Here is a 20,862-nt window from a genome sequence, read left to right as displayed (position 1 = left end):
ACACGAGAGGGAACACAGTAATGAATGTCGTGCAATGAGAAATTTATAGGTATTCAAATCATTAAGTTGACTTAGAAGATTCCCTTGTTTCACTAGGTACAGTTGATATCTCACCAGGTTCACACTCGTCAACTTCTTTGAGTTGCTCTAACATAATCTTCACCAACTTCATCTGGTTGCTCTTGTGAGTTCTCGTCGAACTCAGACTCATCTACCTCCTCAGACTGACTTACAACATCACGATCCTGAGATTTATCAAGATCTTTTGTTCTTATTTTGACCCTCTTTCCTTTTATGTATCGATATTCCCACTTTGGGGGTGGGTATTTCTTATGCAATTTCTGGTACTTGTCCAACATTCCAAGTTTCTGAAAAACATTTCCCACCATTGTGACAACAGGTACAGTGGGCCTAATACCAAGTTCTTCCATGTCTGCGAATATCTGCAGATGAACATAAATCCAGATATTCAGCAATGAAACAAAACATATACATTAATTCAATTGAGAATACAATAAATTGATGGTTCTTGTAGAAAAAAAGCTTCCGACTGAAATAATAGTGTCCATTGAAAGAAGAGTAAGGAAAGCCCGAACACTTCCAGATTCGATCGATACCTTCTCAAACCAAAACAGTTGAAGCAAAAGCAGCTAGACTAAAGTATGTAGATGCTGAGAGACAAGGAACAAGTTACATGTACCATATTCATTCAAGTTTAGCAACCCCAAAAAGTTAGATTGTACTATGAGTCCTTTCACATTTAGTATCCTGCCAAAATTTACCTTTGTCGGTTCATAATCTCCAAATAGTGTTCATTTCTAAGAGAGTTGCTACTTTTTGAGCGTTACAAAAGGTTACAACTGGTCTCCTTTCACTCTTTTGAAAGCAACTTGTTATCTTTTCATTCTTGAGAGTCTTATCCAAGGGTAACAACTTTCACCAGAACCTGGGTTAGTGACAAAGGGACGAGACAAGTTACATGTACCACTTAGGGGTCATTTGGTTAAGATACAAGTTACGTAGGAATTAACAATGCAGATAATAACATGCCTGGATTAGTAATGTACGAATTTTTGGGATTAGGCTATGCAGGAATTGTAATGTGGGGACTATTTTTTGTTGGATGTTTAGTTTGATATATGACAAATTAATATACAGTGTTTAATTTAAAATATTTAATTTATTTTTGGGAATACCCCTCTACTATGCAAAAAGGATCAATTTTACCCTCCGTTATACTATCCTTAAAAAACAAGAAAACTGTCATTACCTAAATGGTTTAAATATACCCCTCCTCCATTAGGACTGTCCAAGATGGACACCCAATCCCATGTGGCACTGACATTTTGATGAGGTGGGCCCCACGTGACATGCCATCTCAGCGCCGCAACTCATTTTACCCCTCCAGTCCACTTGTTTTTCCACCACTAGCATTTTCTTCCCCTCCACCACCATTTCCACCTTTAACACCACCATGAACAGGTTTCATTCAAATGGAGAGATTAAGTGTTCTTATTGTGGAAAGACAGACCAAAATAAAAACACACAATGGTTCGAGTGATAAAATGTAAACTTCCCTTCATTTGTTGTTTTCTGAGAGCCACTTTTCTAAAATTCCATGTATTTCACTGCTTCCTTTCTACTTTAGATTTTACCAAAATCCTTCTTCGACTACTATCTTAACTTTATCCCCCCAAAAAAGGAAGGAAAAACACACAGTCAGAGACACAGACACACACACACACACATATAATGCTTCTTAATCGCCAAAGTCTTGTGTAGCATATAGTTTGGCTATTCAATTACCATTGAAAGAAGTCACTTATCAAAAGATACATCTTTGAACATCAAGAATGTGAACTCGAGCTGACAACAGAATGATAAAGGGAGAGGATATGGTTCATATTTGATTCCAGAGGCCTAATGGATCATGAGTTGTGAAAGAAACGGCACTATTCCATGGAAATAAAAAAGAAGTACCAAGATATGACTGGAGCAAAACCAATAAATTGAATTGAACGAGTACAGAAACAAGAAAAAGGAAAGGCATAAAAAATGCAGGATACCTCAAACATCTTCTCATTCATCTCCCTGTGATAGTATATGGATATCATTTTCTGAAAGAAAATACGAGGCATGCTTTCTAGATTCTGAGAGAATAGTTTCAGCCAAAGCTCTTCAGCTTCCTCAAGTCTCCCATCCTCAGCCAAGGCGTTTAACAACATGAAATAGCTTCCCATTGTTCTCCCTTGACCCTTACTCAACATCCACTTTGTCACCTATAATTAAATATCCTCCATTGATACAATTTATTCTAGGACCTGGTAAGCCTTTTTGAGGAATGAAAAATTAGGGCACCAGATAAGATGATACCTGAATTATCCTTTTCCACTCCTTTTCATTCTCAAGAATTTTTAATGCTTTCTTCACTGTAATCAAAGGGAACTCCAGTTCCCATGCAATGAAAGAATCAAGAGCTCCGTAGACTTCTTCCTTGACATTTGATAATCCCTTTATCTACAAAAAGAAATCCAAAAGTAAGCTACATTCTGTTAAACCAGACTTATATATATATTATATTATTCAGGATGCAGGTGAATGTTCATGTAGGGTGTGTGTCAACATGAATAATCTTGACTATGCATATATAGAAGGGAAACTAAAATAAGAACCTGGCTTGCTACGAGGAAGAGATTGAGGCAAACCTCATGTTAATGCAGAGAACATTGAGACCTTTAATTAACAAATCAGACCCAAAAAAGGAACTAAAAAGAGAAAATCTTACACACTCAACAAGCTTCAGTGACTTGGAAATAGTCCCTATTTTCCTTTTAGTTTTCCACACTCGAGGATACCTTGGTCGTGGACCTTTAGCTTCGCACACCTGGGAAACATCAAAATTATGACAAACGGTGACTTCAAAGGGCAAGAAGAGAGGAAATAGAAAAGAGCAGTGTCTACCTAAAAAGAAAATAAGGAAAACAAGGCAAACAGTAATGTATCATAGAAACCCAAAATGAGCATATTTCTATTAAACGCCCGATTCGGGCAACCTGTGATTCCTCCTAAAGGGAAATTGAAGTTCTTTACAGTTGCCATAGAGTTTCTCTAAACTTATACAACTCTCTTTGTTTTTCTATTTGGCTAGCTCCTTTGAACACAGAAGGGATTAATTAAACCAAAGGTATAACAAGAATCTTACAGAACCACATGAACAGATAAGTTTCTCTAATTACTTTAAAAATTATTGAAGCAGCTTAGCATAGAGCTTATAACATAGCAGTGGGGGAACAATGAATTTGTTAGGCTTTAAAAAAGCTACAGAATCTTACCACAATGTTAAGGTTACAGTTCTTGGTGAATTGAATTGTTTCCTGTCTTCTAGTAGTAAAAATTACCGGAGAACACCTCAAACAGAGCATTCTCAGTGGGTAAGAAAAAGCATCAGTTGAAACTCCTGCAACATACAACCCAAGAATTAGATAAAAATAGTAGGAGTACTCAACTGGGTTAAAACGAAAAATCATTTTAAACCTTATCCATACACCCCCACAGCAAAAAGCGAACTCTTTTTTTCTTTTTGGTCAATAACTGCAACATGGGTCAGAGCAATAATGAAATATTTACCAGAAGATTTTCACAACTGATTGAGAGCTGAAAGTGAGACTGCGTGTTATTGGCTTCCCAAGAGCAAGGTCCGTTGAACTGAGATATTTTCTCACTTGGAGGGTTTATACCTTTTTCCAATTTATGGGCACACCTTTATTTTAAGTGGCATTGCCGCATTTCTATATTTTGAAGAAATGATTAGAGCCCGTTTGAATTGACTTATAAGTTGCTTATAGGCTGTTTTCAGCTTTTTTGAGTTTTTAGCTGATTTATTTTGTATTTAAAATAATCTCAAAAAAATAATTGTGCCTATTTGACCTAACTTATCTAAGAGCCTGTTTGGATGGGCTTATGTCTATAAGCTGCAAACAGCTTATAAGCTAAAAAAAATAAGTTGGGGTAGGCCAACTTATTTTTTTTGGCTTATAAGCTGTTTTCAGCTTATAAGCTGCTTTAGATAAGCTAAGTCAAATGGGCCTAATTATTTTTTGAGCTTATTTTAAGCACAAAATGACTTTAAGCTGGCCAGCCAAACACTCAAAAAAGCTGAAAACAGCTTATAAGCAACTTATAAGCAACTTATAAGCCAATCCAAACGGGCTCTAAAACAACTTATAAGCTGAAAATAGCTTATAAGCCAAAAAATTAAGTTAGATTACCCCAATTTATTTTTTTTAACTTATAAGCTGCAAACAGCTTTATAGGCATAAGCCCATCCAAACAGGCTCTAATAACTAAAAATATTTGAGACTCGTTTTGAACCATAAATTTCAAAAAAATCCTTTATTTCCTAAATTATGTGCCTAATTAAATAGTGCCATGTAAATTGGTACGGAGGGAACACTTTATACTCCCTCAATATATATAATTTTTTTGTCTGTCTCAAAAGAATAATGCATTTATATATTGAAAAATAATTTAACTTAAAATTTTCACATTTAAAATAATTTAAATATCTATAACTATTTTAAATCGCATGTTTTAAAAGTTTTATTCTTTATTTCTTAAACTTCGATATAACTCCAAAAAGAAATGGCTGGTAAGGGCATTATAGTAATTTGATATGGTTAGTTTGGCAGGTCGACTGAGTTGTTGTAGGGACAGTATGGGAGTAAACGTGGAATCTTTTTATCGCATATCTCCTCTCTAGCAATGAATAAAGAAGAAGAAACAAGCAAGCTAACGGCTTTCAAAAGGATAATAAGAGAACCACTAGACCCAATCACAGAGCAATGGACGAATAAGATCTTTGAAAACAAAAAAAAAAAAAACTCCTTGCTTTTGTTTCTATTTCACTGATCTAAATTCAATTTCTCAGTTGCTGAAAACTTGAAATAATGCTTATGGTAGAACCTGCCGCCGTTAAAGTCAGTTTCCCCGCCGTTAACTTCAACCGCACCTCTTGCCGGTTATCTCACTCAGCCAGCTTCTTAATTCCTAGGTATGTACTTCTCCTATTAGTGATCCTATTACTAATCTAGGTGATTATATACTAACAGTTAAAAAAAAGTACAAAACACTGTGCAAGCTCAAATGATGTTGTAAACTCGTTGCGGTATTTGTGTTATGGAATCGAAGAAATGGGAGAGAGAATGAACAAAAAACTCATTGCACTGATTCATTACATTGTTCCGTGTACATAGAAAATATGTTATTTTCCTTATAGATACTAAACTAAAAAGAAACTGAATATTCTGTAATTAATGTAGATACTAGACTTAGAAGGAAACAAAATATTCTAGAATACTCCTAGACTAAGAAGGAAGTAGATATTCTACGATCATAAACTAGAATGAAAGTAAATTTTGACAATTTGTACTGTTTGCTTGTAGGAATAAGTTTAGGAGGTCGAGGACGGAGCATTGTGTTGGAAGAATAAGAACAGGTAAGGGAAAATGTGGAATTAAAGCAAGTGCAAGAGATCAGCCATCTGGACCGGTGAAACAGAATGCGAAGCCCTCGAGGTATCATCCATCTGAAGACATTTCGGATTCGGAAATTGGAGAGAATGAGGAAGCTCAACTTACGCCAGCTGAAACTTCTAGAACCATCATTGAGGTAATGATCCTCCTCTTTCCATTTATTTTGCCAAAAAACTGATGGATAGTATATCTTTGCTTCGAATTACTTACGAAAAGAATATCTTTTTTTTTTCTTTTTCAAATTGCTTCTGACAATATTATATCGCGAGCTTAGTGAAGTCGTGCTTGCTTTATTAATGGTATATTGGATGCGTTTACTGCTTTGAATGCAAATTTAAAGAGATTCTTAGTCATTGTCTGTTGGTTTTTATTTGTTTGATAAAGTCATTGATTTCTTTAAAGAAAGGGCAAAAGCTTGCCCGTATACAGGAAATATACCAAAAAGTAGAAAATCTTACAAGAAGACATGGTTTTCTACAAATAACATCCAATCACCTATACATGTAGGAATCCTATTGGTGCACCAAAAAGAAATAAGGGAAAATAGGCTATTCCTCAAGTTTGGGATCACTTAAGATTTTATTTACTTACTGAACTACTGCTTCGCAGTGCCCTTGGAGATCAAGTTTTTATCTTGATTTACTTGTTAATTTTCTTAATATTAAACAACTTTATTGGTAGTTGAATTCAGTGTTAATTTTGCATATGCTATCATGCATTTTGCTTTTAATTAGAGCTGGATAACATCTAAGGTCATCCATGGTGGTCCGGAGTAGTCGTACAAACTTCCAGTGCCGGGACATCACTCCCCAGCTCTCAGTATATCTGCTTTCCCTCTACTCTGTCACAAGCAAATGCAATATTTCTTTTATCACTTGATCTTTATTTATACAGCAGAGCAACACTAATGTTTTCAGGTTTGGTAAATAATGTAGCGCATGATAACTTTTCCTGGCCAGATTTTCCTTACGTAACTGATGAAATCGGATTGCTACTTATCATTGTAGCTAGTTTATTCGGAAAGCTAATATTGGTTTTACCACTTGATCTCTAGATAAACAGCAAAGCAACACTCATGTTTTCAGGCGTGGTCAGCAATGAAGTGCATGAGAACATTTTCTGGCCAGACTTGCCTTACATAACTGATGAACTTGGAAGTAAGCTGCTCAATTCTTGTTGTTTTCCTGCTACTAGTACTTTTGGTCATGGTTAGTGGAGTATTCACACTCCTTTATGAAGGTTTATGTGCTTTCGCTTTGGTCAGACATCTACTTTCAAGTAAAGAATGAAGAAGACATCCTGCAAACTCTGACAGCTGAAGAAAATGTTGTGGTATGGACATTGAAGTTAAAAAGTTCTGTTTGTTATTCATATTTAAATAGCAGTTAATTGATGCATTTTTCCTTTGCACATTTCTTGTGATTGGCTCAAACGGAGCATACTGCCTTCTCTAAGTACTTCCAAATGATTCTTCCGTCTTTGATATATGTTTCTGGGAAAAGGGTCAAAAATACCCCTCTACTTTGGAATAAATATCCTCCGTTACGAATTTGGGTCGAAAATACCCCTCCCGTCATTAAAGTTTCCAAATATACCCTTATCTTAACGGAAATCCCCTAAATAACCCGGTTTCATTTTTAAAACCCGCTCCATCATTTAAACCCAACCTAACTAATTAAAAAACCTACAATCCCTCACCTTCTGCATTTTAATACTTTATATTAAAAAATTATAGCAATTTCACGTATGTAGTCAAATTAATTGGTTCTACAGCTAAAACTTTGTTGCCAGATGGAAAGCTGGATCTAAGTTTTTTATTTAGTTGGGTTGGGTTTAAATGATGGAGCGGATTTAAAAAATGAAATCGGGTTATTTGGGGGATTTGGGGATTTCTGTTAAGATAGGGGTATATTTGAAAACTTTAATGACGGGAAGGGTATTTTTGACCCAAATTCGTAATGGAGGATCTTTTTAGCCCTTTTCCCTAAGTAGAGGGGTATTTTCCTCAAGATTAGTCAACAATATTCCAGTGTGATACGTACTAACCTTTTGCAGAATTGCATGTCATCAATGTATAATGATGCAAGTTGTGTTATGCTGGTTTATCTACCATGCAAGATAAGTTTGTCTGGGTAAAGTAACTTCTTGATTGTTGTTTCTATAATCATCTTCCCATGGAAAGACTGTTCTATCACATAATTACTTGCCAGTCTTCAAATATCAATTGTTTATAGATAAACTGGAAGTTTGCTTTTACACATTTTTGTTGGTTACAACTATCTTGGCGCTCTTTTAGCATTCTAGAAAAGGAAAAAGGAAAAAAGAATGGAGTAGTCAGAAGAAGCTATGTTTATGCATAATGTTAGTACCTATGATGAAGCTGACATAACTCTGCTTTTTGTTAATTATCAAATTAGTCTGCGTTTTTGTTACCTTGCTAGGTAGTAAATAGCTAAAAGTTGATAAGAAAAGAGTTCTGAGTGCTTGCTTACATTTCAAATACAATGCAGCAAGTCATTATAGGCCTAGATACTGCCGAAATGCTAAGTGAGCTAGAGTCATATGGTCAATCTGAAGTTGATTATGGCATAGACGAATTTGACGATGAGGACAGTGATATTGATGACGAAGATGACCTCGATGAAGATGACACTGATGATGATGAAGATGACAATGACTATGACAAGGTATTTACTTATTCCAATTGTTTTACTTTTTCGAATCCCAGTAACTGCACTTTCCATTTATAAAAATCAGTTTAAATGCTTGTTCACAGGATTGGGTTGCCATTCTTGATGATGAAGATGAGGATGGGGATTCTGATGAGTCATTGGGGGACTGGGCTAAATTAGAAACCATGCGCTCTTCTCATCCAATGTATTTTGCCAAAAAGATTTCTGAGGTGATTCTCTACATCATGCCATGAAAAGTCAAAAGTTAAATTTTAGAGACATTAAATCGACTTCCTATTGAGTGAAATCAGCACATTATTACATTCAATTTCGGCAATGCATATGCCATGCCGGCATTAAACCTTTTCAATCTGCTTTTTAATTGGTAATATAACCCACTTCTTTTGTTGTCTACTTTGCTGCTCAGGTTGTGACAGATGACCCTGTAGATTTTATGGACCAGCCTCCTGCAGGTCTTGCTATACAAGGCCTTCTAAGGCCATCCTTCCTCGAGGAGCACACTACTATTCAAAAGCAGATATCCGAAGATAGATTGAGTGACACTGACGTAAATCAGATGGAAAATGATGACGACCACAAAGAAAAGGGTGGTATTCAAATAAATGGCCACAAATATGAGAGTGGATCTTCACAAGATAGTTCAAGCTGGGAAGAATTGGAGAAGGATGAGAACCTAGGAAATGGAACTTCATTTTACAAGCTAGAGATGATCAAAATTCAGTTAATTTCTTCCAATGGGAATCAGGTTAGTTTGTCTAGGTTTTTTAGGTTCAACCTTGAATGTTGTCGATCAACATTCCATTCTTCATCTGCACGTGTCTCAGTTTATGTAGTACAATTTCTATCATTAGAACAGAAAGAGGAAAAAAGGATACTCTTTTTCATTTGAATCGTTAACAGGAAAAAGGTCTATCCTGGATTGTACAAGTTTGTACATGTACGCAAAGATGAAAGCTAGTTCCGATGACTCCACAAGCATGACTCTGAAACTGATTTGTGTCATGATGGATGATTAATGATATGATGATTTCATTGTGGGATTTTCCTTCCAAATGAATCTCGTAAACATGAATCCTGGGATACTTTTTCCTTTTCTCTGATTTATTATTCTAAAAGAAATATGACCAGTTCTATATCTGCATTCTTTGACCATTTTCTGCTAGTGAGGAATTCCTGTTAGCAGGTTCATCATTATTCAGGGATTACCAGGCTTATGTTTTTTTTTTAATTATTTTATTTTATTTTGGTGCTCACAGATCTTTGTTGAGTTAGATAATTTTAGGAGAGCTAGACCTGATGCAATAGCACATTCAGCTGCCAAAATAATATCTCGGCTTAAAGCTGCTGGAGAGAAGACTACGCAGGCTCTTAGATCTCTCTGTTGGAGATGCAAGGGAATTCAGGTGGAGGTATGGCCCTTCAGCCTGTAATCTCAGATACAAAGATTGTCCTGACATCAGTAGATTTACTTTTTTATCTGTCCTCAGAAGTTCGTTGCTGTACAACCCAGGGATTGGTCTACGGGGAAAATAATATAAAGCAAACCATGCAACTCAACTTCCCTTTCTCCTGCGCTGGAGGAATTTTTTAAAATATAAGATAAAAAGAGAAATCTGAACATATGATTGGAAGTTAAAATGTCCTAAACCTCAAACAAACTTTTTTCCTGATAATAATGTCTAATATTGTAAGCTGAGTAGGACCAAGACAGAGTACTTAGAGTGTAAGTTCAGTGAGACACCCCAGGAGGTTGGCGTGGAAGTTAGGCTTGGTGCTCAGGCCATCCAAAAGAAAAGTAGTTTCAAGTACCTTGGGTCTATCATGCAAGGCAGCGGGGAGATTGACGATGATGTCACACATCGTATTGGGGTAGGGTGGATGAAATGGAGGCTAGCTTCAGGAGTGCTATGTGACAAGAAGGTGCCACCACAACTGAAGGGCAAGTTCTACAGAGTGGTGGTTAGACCGGCTATGTTGTATGGGGCGGAGTGTTGGCCAGTTAAGATCTCTCACATTCAAAAGATGAAAGTTGCCGAGATGAGAATGTTGAGATGGATGTGTGGGCACACTAGGAACGACAGGATTAGAAATGAGGCTATTCGGGATAAGGTGGGAGTGGCCTCGGTGGAAGACAAGATGCGGGAAATGCGACTGAGATGGTTTGGGCATGTGAAGAGGAGAGACATAGATGCCCCAGTGCGGAGGTGTGAGAGGTTAGCCATGGATGGTTTCAGAAGAGGTAGGGGTAGGCCAAAGAAATATTGGGGAGAGGTGATTAGACAGGACATGACGCAGTTACAGCTTACCGAGGACATGACCTTAGATAGGAAGGTGTGGAGGACCCACATTAGGGTAGAAGGCTAGTATATAAGTCTCGTTATCTTTCCTTATTAGTAGGCGCATTAGCGCATTATAATTTCTTGTGCTTTGATTTATGTTATTATTTGCTACTTTCTGTACTTTGATTACTCTATTTTATCTGTGCCGCTTTCGTGATTTGCATTTCCATATCGCTTTGAATTCCTTGATTATCCTGTTTTACTGTGTCGCTTGCATTATTTCATTGCAATATCGTTTTAAATCTTTTAACCTTATCTGACCCCCTTTTTATGCTTCTATTGAGCCGAGGGTCTCTCGGAAACAGCCATCCTACCTTGGTAGGAGTAAGGTCTGCGTACATTATACCCTCCCCAGACCCCAAGATGGGGGATTTCACTGGGCTGTTGTTGTTGTTGTTGTAATGTCTAATATTGTAGCCAGCATTCTGAACTGAAACAGACGAATCTCTGTTCTGTTATGTATTTAATTTTTTGTAAATACAAGTGCGCATCACTTGGCTGTGATTGCGATGGAAATGCGTCTTATACAGAATTAAAACTTCTATTAAGTATGATACTCACTGGGGAATTCATCTCGAGTTTCTTCTGGCAGGAGGTGTCTCTGATTGGTGTGGACAGCCTTGGTTTTGACTTGAGAGTTTGCTCTGGGACACAGGTCCAAACCCTACGGTTTTCATTTAGAAAGCGGGTAAGGTATTTTAATACTTTTGCTTCTTAGCATTTTCAGGACTCCATCCTTAATTTCTAGTCTTGTTGCATATCTATTGTGTCGTAAATGAGTTCCTTCTTTGTGGATCTAAGTCTCTGACACAAACCTGAAAAACAGGCTCTATCTATGGGTGCTAGGAGTTAGACACCACCGTTGATGTGCGCGACCACCTCATCTAAAGGTTTAATCTGTTAGAGAGTCATAATTCTGTCTTGCATGCCCTCACATGCATACCGAATTCTTTGTTATTGGCCAAGACGTGTGAATTTCTTTTCAATGAAGAGTGGCGGTAAGAAACATGGCCAGTAAGGATTCATATATCGGACCCCAAATTGTTTGGTACTGAGGCATAGTTGTTGTTGAAGGGTGGAAGTGAAACGTGAACGTAAGACTTTTGCATGCTCCGATGCGCGAAGGTGAAGTATGTGAACACTTTATTTAAACCTTAACCAATTAGAGAGGGCACATTTATGTTTGCTCAATTATGTCTTCAACAGCTAGAAGTTGAAATGTAATGTGAAACCAATTAAGGGGCATCCTATGTGAAAATTTGAAAACCCAGATTGAGTAGAGAAAAGGGATATGCAACCTGCACATACATTTCTCATATTTGTTCATCTCAAAATCCTAAGACCTTCTAGGTTATTGGGATCATTTGTTCAACTACCGGAGGTAGTTCGTTTTTGTTCTTATTTCTTCTGGGCAAGAGAAAGGTCAACCTTGAAGAAATATGGTGTTTTTGGTATAAAGCAAAATTCATGGGAAAATAAGTGATCATCTCACATATTTTCTGGTGTTTGGTAGGTAAAGCAAAAATATTTTCAAAATATATAACGTGACATAACAAACTCTTAGGGGGTGGCGGCAGGGGGTTTGGAAGGGTGGTGTGGGGGAGTGGGGATGGGTGGATGTGGAGGTGGGGATTAGGGTTGGGTGTGGAGGTGGACGTTGGGGTGAGGATGGGGTGGGTGTGAGAGGGTTGAAACCATCAGTTGGAAATGACGTGAGAGAGTTACGTAAAATGAGTTTACTCCTCTTGCTAGGGAAGTTATTTTCCAGAAACTACAGTAAATTGTGTTCTGAAGGAAAATATTTTCCAAAGCATTAAAACTAACCAAACATGGGATTTTCGAGATGTTTTCCTCCATATTCTTCTGTGCCTGCACTTTTCTTTTATCCAATGTACGTTAAAAGGCAATAGAATCTTGTATTTGCAGGCCTCCTCGGAGTATAGTGCTGAAAGACAACTTAATGATCTACTGTTTCCCAGGATCCACCACAAGTCGCGGCAAAAGAAAGAAAGCCAGCAAGCTGAGTCATAAAAGGTTTAAGAGACAAAAGTCCAGTTATTGTCTAGATCTTGTGCTTCTGATCCAGATTTGTATATAGCATGTAGTTGTTGCTTGATCCATTACATCATATTTGTTTCAGTGAAGAGTCATAATTCATCGGTGGTTACTTTAATTTAAATATGAACTCGACTTTGTACAGCTTAATTCCCATGCTGAAGCAATTTTGGTAATGAGTATTCTTTTAAATCTAAGTACTATGTGAAACTTCGGAACATTTTACTTATTTCATTGGAGCAAACGGTGTGATCTGTTGTATAATTAAATATATCCATTGGAGTAAGCGGGGTCATCGTTTGCACATTTGTTTCACTTTTTTGGTGTTCAAGAATCTGGAGAACTGTTTGCCTGCCCCGTCTTACAAGCACAGGTATAGTCTTAAGTTGAAAATTGCATGGACAGACACCGACAGAATATTGAAAAAGAGCTGCCAAGACTCGAGAGAAACATCTTTTGAGATACTAAGATGGTACTTGTCATAAACAACAAATGGCTGCATAGTTATGCGAGTCCGGAGCCTAAAGGGTATAAAAATACACGGTTTTTACCAAAAGGGAACGTCTAAAAATTATTATACCAAAAGGGGTATATCATGGGCTGATCCACGATATACCCCAAATTTTTTTTTACCCTTGTCAGACGATTGAAGCAAAAAAAAAAATAAAAAAATTTACATGTATAACGTGGACTGATCCACGTTATACAATATAAATTGTATAACGTGGATCAGTCCACGTTATACAATTATAACTTGTATAACGTGGATATATTGTATAACGTGGATCAGTCCACGTTATACAAGTTATAATTGTATAACGTGGATCAGTCCACGTTATACATGTTATTTGTTAACTTGGACTGATCCGTTCTGCCTTAAAATATTTCATCTGTCCTAAAATATTTCTTCCGCCGCTTCATTCCATTCTCTTTCGTTCTCTTCCATTCTCCTCCATTGCAAATATTTTGCAGAACCTCCATCTCCTTTTCCTTTTCCTTCTCCTCTATTTTTTTTTTAAACCCTGCAATACAGTCTAATTTTTGGAGCAACTTCTTCATCTTTATCTATTATTGCTATTTAAATTAAGATATTTTTTTTTAACTCATATAATATTGTATATTTATAGTAGATGTAGATCTGTTTGTCTTATATATCTTAATTGTTATTTTTTATTTGTGTTATTTGTGTTATTTTAATTTGAACTTAAAATATGATTGTTGGAAGCATTATTATATAAAAGGTCCGATTTGTTTAGTAGCACTTTTGAAGAAATTTATTGTTATGTTCCTGTTATTTTTGTGAATTGTTATATAAAATATCTGAATAAAATTTGTTGTTATGTTGCTGTTATTTTTGTGGATTCTTTTATAAAAGATCTATGGATTGTTATGTTGCTGTTATTTTTGTTAGTTTTGTGGATGTTTGTAAAACGTGGACTGATCCACGTTATACAAAATATATTGTATAACGTGGATCAATCCACGTTTTACAAGTATAGATCACTATCTTAAAACATTGTGGAACTGTGGATATTGCCAATAATGGACCGATGATGACATTTTCGGTACAGGAGAAAAGAATTGTAAAATGTGTCATAAAGGATCGAATTGTTTTCCTCCCATTTTGTGAATGTTGCTTTGTTTGATGTATTTATGCATTACCATAGTAATTTATGACTGCAGAACCTGTAATTTCTTCCCTATGCTCGGAAGTTTGGTATAATTGTGAAACGTGGACAGTTCCACGTTATTCAATATATTTTGTTATGGATTGTTATACAATATATTTTGTTATGGATTGTTATACAATATATTTCATTGTACCTTTAATGTGATATTTATATAGCCAGAAAAGTGAAACTTAATTGATGCCTCAGTAGGCCAAAAAAAAAAATACTTAAAATGTCATGATAATACTTTATTATATGGGACCTAAGTCTAAGTGGGTAGACAATTATTTTGTCTATACCTTATAGGTATTAATGTGGTCCACTATCAGTGGTTTCTAAATAAGGCGTATGAAAGTTGACTTTATCTAGCCAGTGCATATTTGTTCTGCTAAAATTGGAATAATATATTTTTTTTAATAGTGAGTTACTCCAAATAGCTTGATCTGGACTTCATTTTTTATTTATTTATATAAGGTATGGAGTTTCCACGGGTATGCGTACATCCGGGGCCAGAAGTGTACGATGTGTTAACACTCCAGGAGAAGCATCGATCAGAGGTTGTGTGGGATGGTTCCTTGAGAGGACCGACCGGATGCCTGTTTCCTCGGCGCGCGGATACTGAATTTTGGAAGCATGTGAGGCGTCATCCTTTTCATCCTCGCATCCTTGACTACTTTGGCCTGTGTGGATTTAGGGGAGTAATAGAGGTAGGATGATGTTATGTCCCGTATTTTTATACATTGGGACAACCCGGATTAACTATGATAAGTTAGGGCCAAGACCATTCCGGGACTTGAAGTCGGGATTCTTGACCTTCGATTCTATTTGGAGACATAAGATGTACATGAAATTGTTGGCATGGAACAATTAGGAAAAGTTGGGACCAAAAGTCACAAATTTGGAAGTTGAAAATCATGCAAGAAGTCCCACACTTTGTGGCCAATTTTAAATGGTCCAACACTTGTGTGGGCCATGGACACTTGGAGAGTTAGTATGGGAACTTAAAAGATGACTTCTAAGTCATCTTCTCTCATTTTATACTTAGCCAAAAAAAAAACAAGAAGTTGAAGAACAACAACTACAAACTCTCGGCCAAGAACCATAGAAAACCAAGTCCAATTCTAGCCACCCCAAAATTATTTCTTTGGTGCAAATCCACTAATTGAAGGTCCCTAAGTAACGTGGAAGTGTTGTTGGAGCGATCAAGCCATCCGTTTAGTAGATCGCAAACCCTAGGCAAAGTGTGGAGTTGAAGAAGAAAGGTAAGATTTGATCTTGTTTTATGTGTCATAAATGTTGTATGCATGTTGCAGTATGCTAAAATGGATGAAAATCATGAGATAGGGTATGTTGGAAGTGGGTCATGTGCTTGGTGTGTTAGTCGTGTGAGGTGTGTGTATGTTGTGTGGTGTGGAGGTGATGAATTGATCTTATGTAGCATGTTTGATTGTTGTAGGGTGAAGAAATAAATGAGAACCATTTAAATGTGTATGTGGGTATGTGGCCGTGTGTAGCCTCCCATGTGTGGCAAATGATGAATTAATATCGCTTAGTTTTTTAGTTGTCGTTATGAATTCTAGTTTGGAAATGAGCGTTTAATGACTCAAGATTGATGTTGAAATTGTATGGGCTGGTTTGAGGGTTATTGTGCGTTTGATGTAAGTTGTACATTTATGAGAATGCTATCGTTATAGTGTGGATTGTTGATACAAATCATGATTTGAAAATGAGGAGTGTGTTATAGTGAGGTTCTCGGGTTTGGGATTGTTTTCGGGTAAATTGGAGAAATTGTTGGATTGTTGGAAATGTTATGTAAATTGTTAACATGTCCTTGAATATCGTTGGTAAGGGTTCGGGTTGGAAATTGAATGGATGAGCGATAATATGGCTTGAATGTAAGCCGTCGAATTGGATATTATGAATGTTGTTGAATGATGTAAAAGAGAGTTATTAATGTTATATTGCCTTTCGGATTAGTCATTGGGGTTGTTAGGTTGGTTATTGTTGTTGTGATTGTTGATTTGGCCGAGTTAAATTCTCGGGGTTGGACTTTTTACAGGGGAAATGCTGCCCAAATTTCTGTAGACTTGAGTATTAGTTTGGAGTAAATCGCCTAAGTGCCTATGTCTAATGTTTGATATTCGTTGGCGTATTTGTAGACCTTGGGGAGCCCGAGGCGTAGGTTGGGATTAGCTTGAGTTGGGCTAGCTTGGAGTGCGTACGAGGTATGTAAAGCTCAAACCTTCCTTCTTTTGGCATGCCTTAGTTATACATAGGTTATATCACGAGCCTCGAGGAAATTCTAAATCCGCAATCCGAGTACGTTATGACTCTTATATATTTCTTGGCACTCGTATGTTTGATGTGATGAAATATGAACCCTTATATCTTCGAAATAACTGATTTCCAAATGTTTCACAAAAAGTTTTGTTTTAAAGAATTCCGTAATTATGGACGCCGTATCTTTCACATAAAGGCTCGGATTGCTTCGATATCTTCGTAGGAGTTTGTATGGCGTATGATGAGTATGTTCTCCATAGGCGGGCCCGGCTCGGGTCGATACCCGTCCGTGGGTCCCGCGATTTTCCTTTATGTAATTCGGAAGACTTTTGAAAGACTTTGGTATGACTATTATTTCGATTTTCAAGTATGGTCATTTTACTTATATTTGAGTCCATGATAATGATTTTATGCATATGGTTACTCACGACTCTGCTCGTGCGTTCTGTTATATCTTTCGCCGGATCCCGGGCCGGTTCTGTTGTCGTGCGCACTTTGATATATTTCGGTGTTATGCTGTGTTGATGGTTCATCGAGCCACTCGCTAGAGGGCCGGGTTCCACTTATATTTGGCGTTATGCTGTGTATGGCGTTATGATGTGTGACGGGGATACGGAGATTTGAACCTTCTGGTGTTATGCTGTGTTATGGCGCCATCGACGGGCGGGCGACCATATTCTCTGTGCCTATGCATGACTTATATTTTGAGAGTAAACATTTTGATATTTTGGGTTTGCACTTATGTTCTGTACTTCTATTTCGTTTATGCCTCAGATTTGTTTTCTGTATCTTTTGCTTTGCATACTCAGTACATATTTCGTACTGACCCCCTTTCTTCGGGGGGCTGCGTTTCATGCCCGCAGGTGCAGACGCACAGTTTGGTGATCCAGCCGTTTAGGATACCCTCTTCTGCTGTTTGGAGTGCTCTTCTTATTCCGGAGCCTACATTTTGGTATATATCTTCGTTCGTTGCATATGTATGTATTTGTTCAGGGGTACGGCAGGGCCCTGTCCCGCCATATGATTCGGTCTGTCTGTTTAGAGGTCTGTAGACGTATATGTGGGTTTTGTGCCTACTTCTGTACGGGTGTGTTTGTATGATCTCACTTGCCATGGCAGCCTTGTCGGCGTGCGTTTGTATATGTTTTGGGCCGTTGCGCCATTTGATAGCCTTGTCGGCTTTTGATATATATGTACATATATGGTTGTGTTTGAAATGTGTCTGAGACAGTCTGATATAATTTGAGGCAGCGTGTGATATTTGTGCCCGTATACGCTATCTGTATGTGATTCGGATTTGATGAGTGTGTTCGGGTGCCCAGTTCGGGCACTAGTCACGGCCTACGGGGTTGGGTCGTGACAGATGTGTATCATATGATTGGGCAGTCATCACTGCACTTATAGAGAGATGGCGTCCTGAGACGCACACCTTTCATCTGCGTACAGGTGAGGCGACCATCACATTACAAGATATCGAGGTCATGTTTGGCTTGGTTGTTGATGGTTATCCCTTGAATAATCTTAATGCTAGATATATAGATATTGGTGGGTGGCAACAATTGATCCATGAGCTTACTGGTTGGGCACCCGGTCTGGATTGTTTTAATGGTGTTAGTAGGTTAGAAGTAAATAAATTAATTGAATATATTAGAGGCTTAGATGACATTACAGATCAGACCCCAGAAATTGATGTGCAACAGCGGGTTAGGTTATACTTGTTATGGCTTTGTGGCGGCACGATATTTCCGGATAAGTCCGGTGACTTACTTAATTTAGATTATTTGCTTAACATGCGTGACCTTAGAGCAATGAGTGGACAAGCTTGGGGAGCGGCTGCACTGTCATATTTATATACTTGTTTATGCTGCGCTTCGTTGAGGAAAGCCAAGGATGTGTGTGGATTCATTTCCTTATTGCAGGTACGTGACCTTTAAAATTATATAATTTTATTTGGTTGTCCTATTTGATAGTTATAAGGTTTTTACGTATTTATTTTAATTTTTTAATATAGGTTTGGGCTTGGGAGCGCATTATACCGATGCAGCCACCACGCAGGGCTCTTCCGCCACACACGGCTCTTGCACGAAGGTGGACTCATCGTAAATCCCACGAAAATGAGGCACGTGATGTTTTACCCATATGTAGGGATGTATTGGACAACCTAATAGATGGCTAGGTATTTTATCATAATTATGGTTGTTAATGGCGTTTTGATATAATAGCTACGCTTTTGTGTAATTTATTTATTTTATTATCATGTAATTTTATATTCTTTCTATCGTAGTTTGTGTGGCAGCCTTATTCAGAGGCCATCATCAATAGACTCCCTGAGTGGCCTACTAATGTTGTGAACGCTCTACTAATGTTGAAGCACCCACTGACGATGAGTTTGATATTCGGGGTACTACGTATCTTCCCGCTATGAATATTGGGCTTCAAAGAGGTACACTTCAACAAGAAATAATGGTAGGAGTTGGTAGCCAGTCACATAACTTTGGTTGGACTATGCAGAGCCGTGATATTCCTGGACCGAGTAGTGCTCCAGATACAACTGAATTAGGTGGCGGGAGTATAGTTCGATATCACCCTACTCAAGTAGAGTCATTTACAGAAAGGTAAATATAACGATGTTTTATGAAAACTTTCTCATTTACGTTCTATTCAATGTCTTTGTGCGTTTAACCATCACAAGAATACAACATGTTATTTAGTTCTCATGTACCATTTTTATGATATAACTTTCAGGATAACTATGTAAATTATTATACTGCAAATTCTAACTAACCTCTTTCATTGTTCATCCATGGAAAATAAAAAGAATACAACATGTTATTTAGTTCTCATGTACTATTTTTATAATATAACTTTATTTTTATTTTTCATTTTGTAATCGGCATGTTATTTTGATTATTTTTTATTTTTTAATTTGTCCTTGGGGTTAATTTAGGTGTGACGATTTTGAAGAAAACCCCGTATTGACTCAGCTCACACAAATTGTGAGCAATAACGACGTAGCTAATGATCACTCCGATAAGTCAGATAGTGATATCCCATTAGATCACACAAAAATAGACGATGATCACTCATCTGATGGTGATGGTCATTCTTATGAAGACATTACTACTCCGAGTGATGGTAACGTTAGCTACCATTCTAATGCGATTCCATATTTGGACAACACAGAAGAAGGCCCGGATGATTTTGCCTTCATGAGAGATGACGGTCCAATTCGATCTGCACTTTAGGATTGTAAAAAACCTGAATTTATCAGATCAGGTTAGTATGGTGACAATGAATATTATTTTTATTTGTTGGACCATTTTTAAGGGGTTGATAATTTTCCTTGTACTATGCAATTAGGTATGTTATTTCAGAACAAGCAGGAAATGAAAGGCGCAGTGAGACAATATTGTCTCAAAGAAAAGAAAGAGTTCATTTGTGATCAGTCCAAAGGTAAATTTTGGAGGGTTATTTGCAAGCGTCATATGTTGGGGTGTGAGTGGATGATCCGTTTTAGAGAAATTTCAAGTGGTATGTGGAAGGCAGGCAAAGCGGATCTCCACCACAGTTGTCTGACGGATGATTACAGAACGGATCATTCCAATTTGAACAGTCACCTAATTGCTACTATATTGATACCATATATTATGGTCGATCCATAAATCAGTATTAAGTCAGTTCAGAAAAAAAATAAAAGGATTGCATTTGTTTACTCCTAGTTATAGAAAAGCACAAAAGGGGCGTAAGAAAGCTATTGAAATGGTATTTGGTGATTTTGAAACCTCTTTCAAGACATTGCCCCGATACATGGCTGCCTTAAAATATTTCAATCCGGGGACCATTGTTGAGTGGGAGCACCAATCAACTACAATGCAAGGTGAACACATCTTCAAGTTTCTGTTCTGGGCTTATAAACCAAGCATCGATGGATTCAAAAGTTGCAGGCCTGTCATCTCAATAGACGGTACTCATCTGTACGGTAAGTATGAGATGAAACTGCTAATTGCTGTTGGAATTGATGCAAACAATAACATTTTTCCACTTGCATATGCTATTGTTGCACGTGAGAGCTTTGAGTCCTGGACGTGGTTCCTTGTGTTGTTGTGGAGACATATTGTTCGTGAGAGACAAGGAATTGGACTTATTTCTGACCGTCATCAGGGCATCTTGCAATGTGTCCAAACACATGATTGGTTACAACCACCATCCACATACCATAGGTTTTGCGTTCGGCATTTGAAAAGCAACTTCAATAAAAAGTTCCTCAGCAGTGACCTTGAGAAGCTAATGTGGT

General features: G+C 37.4%; 2 protein-coding genes across 6 annotated transcripts; one reads left to right on the top strand and one right to left on the bottom strand.

Annotated features, from left to right (window-relative positions):
- Window positions 1-27: 27 nt before the first annotated feature.
- LOC132631978 (pentatricopeptide repeat-containing protein At4g21190) lies at window positions 28-3,784 on the bottom strand. 2 transcript variants are annotated; one of them, XM_060347758.1, is made up of 6 exons: window positions 3,628-3,784; window positions 3,333-3,457; window positions 2,786-2,884; window positions 2,374-2,517; window positions 2,067-2,279; window positions 28-443 (listed from the first exon to the last, which is right to left on the bottom strand). In XM_060347758.1, the coding sequence occupies exons 2-6, from the start codon at window positions 3,420-3,422 to the stop codon at window positions 129-131; spliced, it is 861 nt and encodes a 286-aa protein (XP_060203741.1). In that variant the 5' UTR covers window positions 3,423-3,457; window positions 3,628-3,784; the 3' UTR covers window positions 28-128. The 2 variants fall into 2 exon arrangements, with proteins under 2 accessions (XP_060203741.1, XP_060203742.1); XM_060347759.1 differs by having other exon boundaries at window positions 3,535-3,690.
- Window positions 3,785-4,753: 969 nt separating this feature from the next.
- On the top strand, window positions 4,754-12,815 carry LOC132631977 (uncharacterized protein At3g49140-like). Of its 4 annotated transcripts, none has more exons than XM_060347754.1 (10): window positions 4,754-5,050; window positions 5,442-5,667; window positions 6,586-6,688; window positions 6,796-6,863; window positions 8,042-8,218; window positions 8,308-8,433; window positions 8,631-8,969; window positions 9,481-9,633; window positions 11,156-11,256; window positions 12,490-12,815. In XM_060347754.1, exons 1-10 carry the CDS (start codon window positions 4,947-4,949, stop codon window positions 12,659-12,661), a joined length of 1,569 nt encoding a protein of 522 aa, XP_060203737.1. In that variant the 5' UTR covers window positions 4,754-4,946; the 3' UTR covers window positions 12,662-12,815. The 4 variants fall into 4 exon arrangements, with proteins under 4 accessions (XP_060203737.1, XP_060203740.1, XP_060203739.1 ...); XM_060347756.1 differs by lacking the exon at window positions 12,490-12,815 and adding an exon at window positions 11,390-12,119 and having other exon boundaries at window positions 4,755-5,050; window positions 11,156-11,251; XM_060347755.1 differs by having other exon boundaries at window positions 4,757-5,050; window positions 11,156-11,251.
- Window positions 12,816-20,862: the final 8,047 nt, after the last annotated feature.

This window comes from Lycium barbarum, chromosome 3 (assembly GCF_019175385.1).
Source record: "Lycium barbarum isolate Lr01 chromosome 3, ASM1917538v2, whole genome shotgun sequence".
Lineage (NCBI taxonomy): Eukaryota > Viridiplantae > Streptophyta > Magnoliopsida > Solanales > Solanaceae > Lycium > Lycium barbarum.
The sequence above is the reverse complement of the archived record's forward strand: the minus strand, read 5'-3'. Positions and strand labels throughout refer to the sequence as shown.

Bases quoted from the DNA above. Each gene is read 5' to 3' on its own strand.
- LOC132631977 (XM_060347754.1), top strand. From the start codon at position 4,947: ATGCTTATGGTAGAACCTGCCGCCGTTAAAGTCAGTTTCCCCGCCGTT. The intron at 8,219-8,307 runs GTATTTACTTAT...GCTTGTTCACAG, and splicing joins ATGACAATGACTATGACAAG to GATTGGGTTGCCATTCTTGA. The intron at 11,257-12,489 runs GTATTTTAATAC...TTGTATTTGCAG, and splicing joins TCATTTAGAAAGCGGGTAAG to GCCTCCTCGGAGTATAGTGC.
- LOC132631978 (XM_060347758.1), bottom strand. From the start codon at position 3,422: ATGCTCTGTTTGAGGTGTTCTCCGGTAATTTTTACTACTAGAAGACAG. The intron at 2,518-2,785 runs GTAAGATTTTCT...TTCTTTTTGTAG, and splicing joins CACTGAAGCTTGTTGAGTGT to ATAAAGGGATTATCAAATGT. The intron at 444-2,066 runs GTATCCTGCATT...GTTCATCTGCAG, and splicing joins TGAATGAGAAGATGTTTGAG to ATATTCGCAGACATGGAAGA.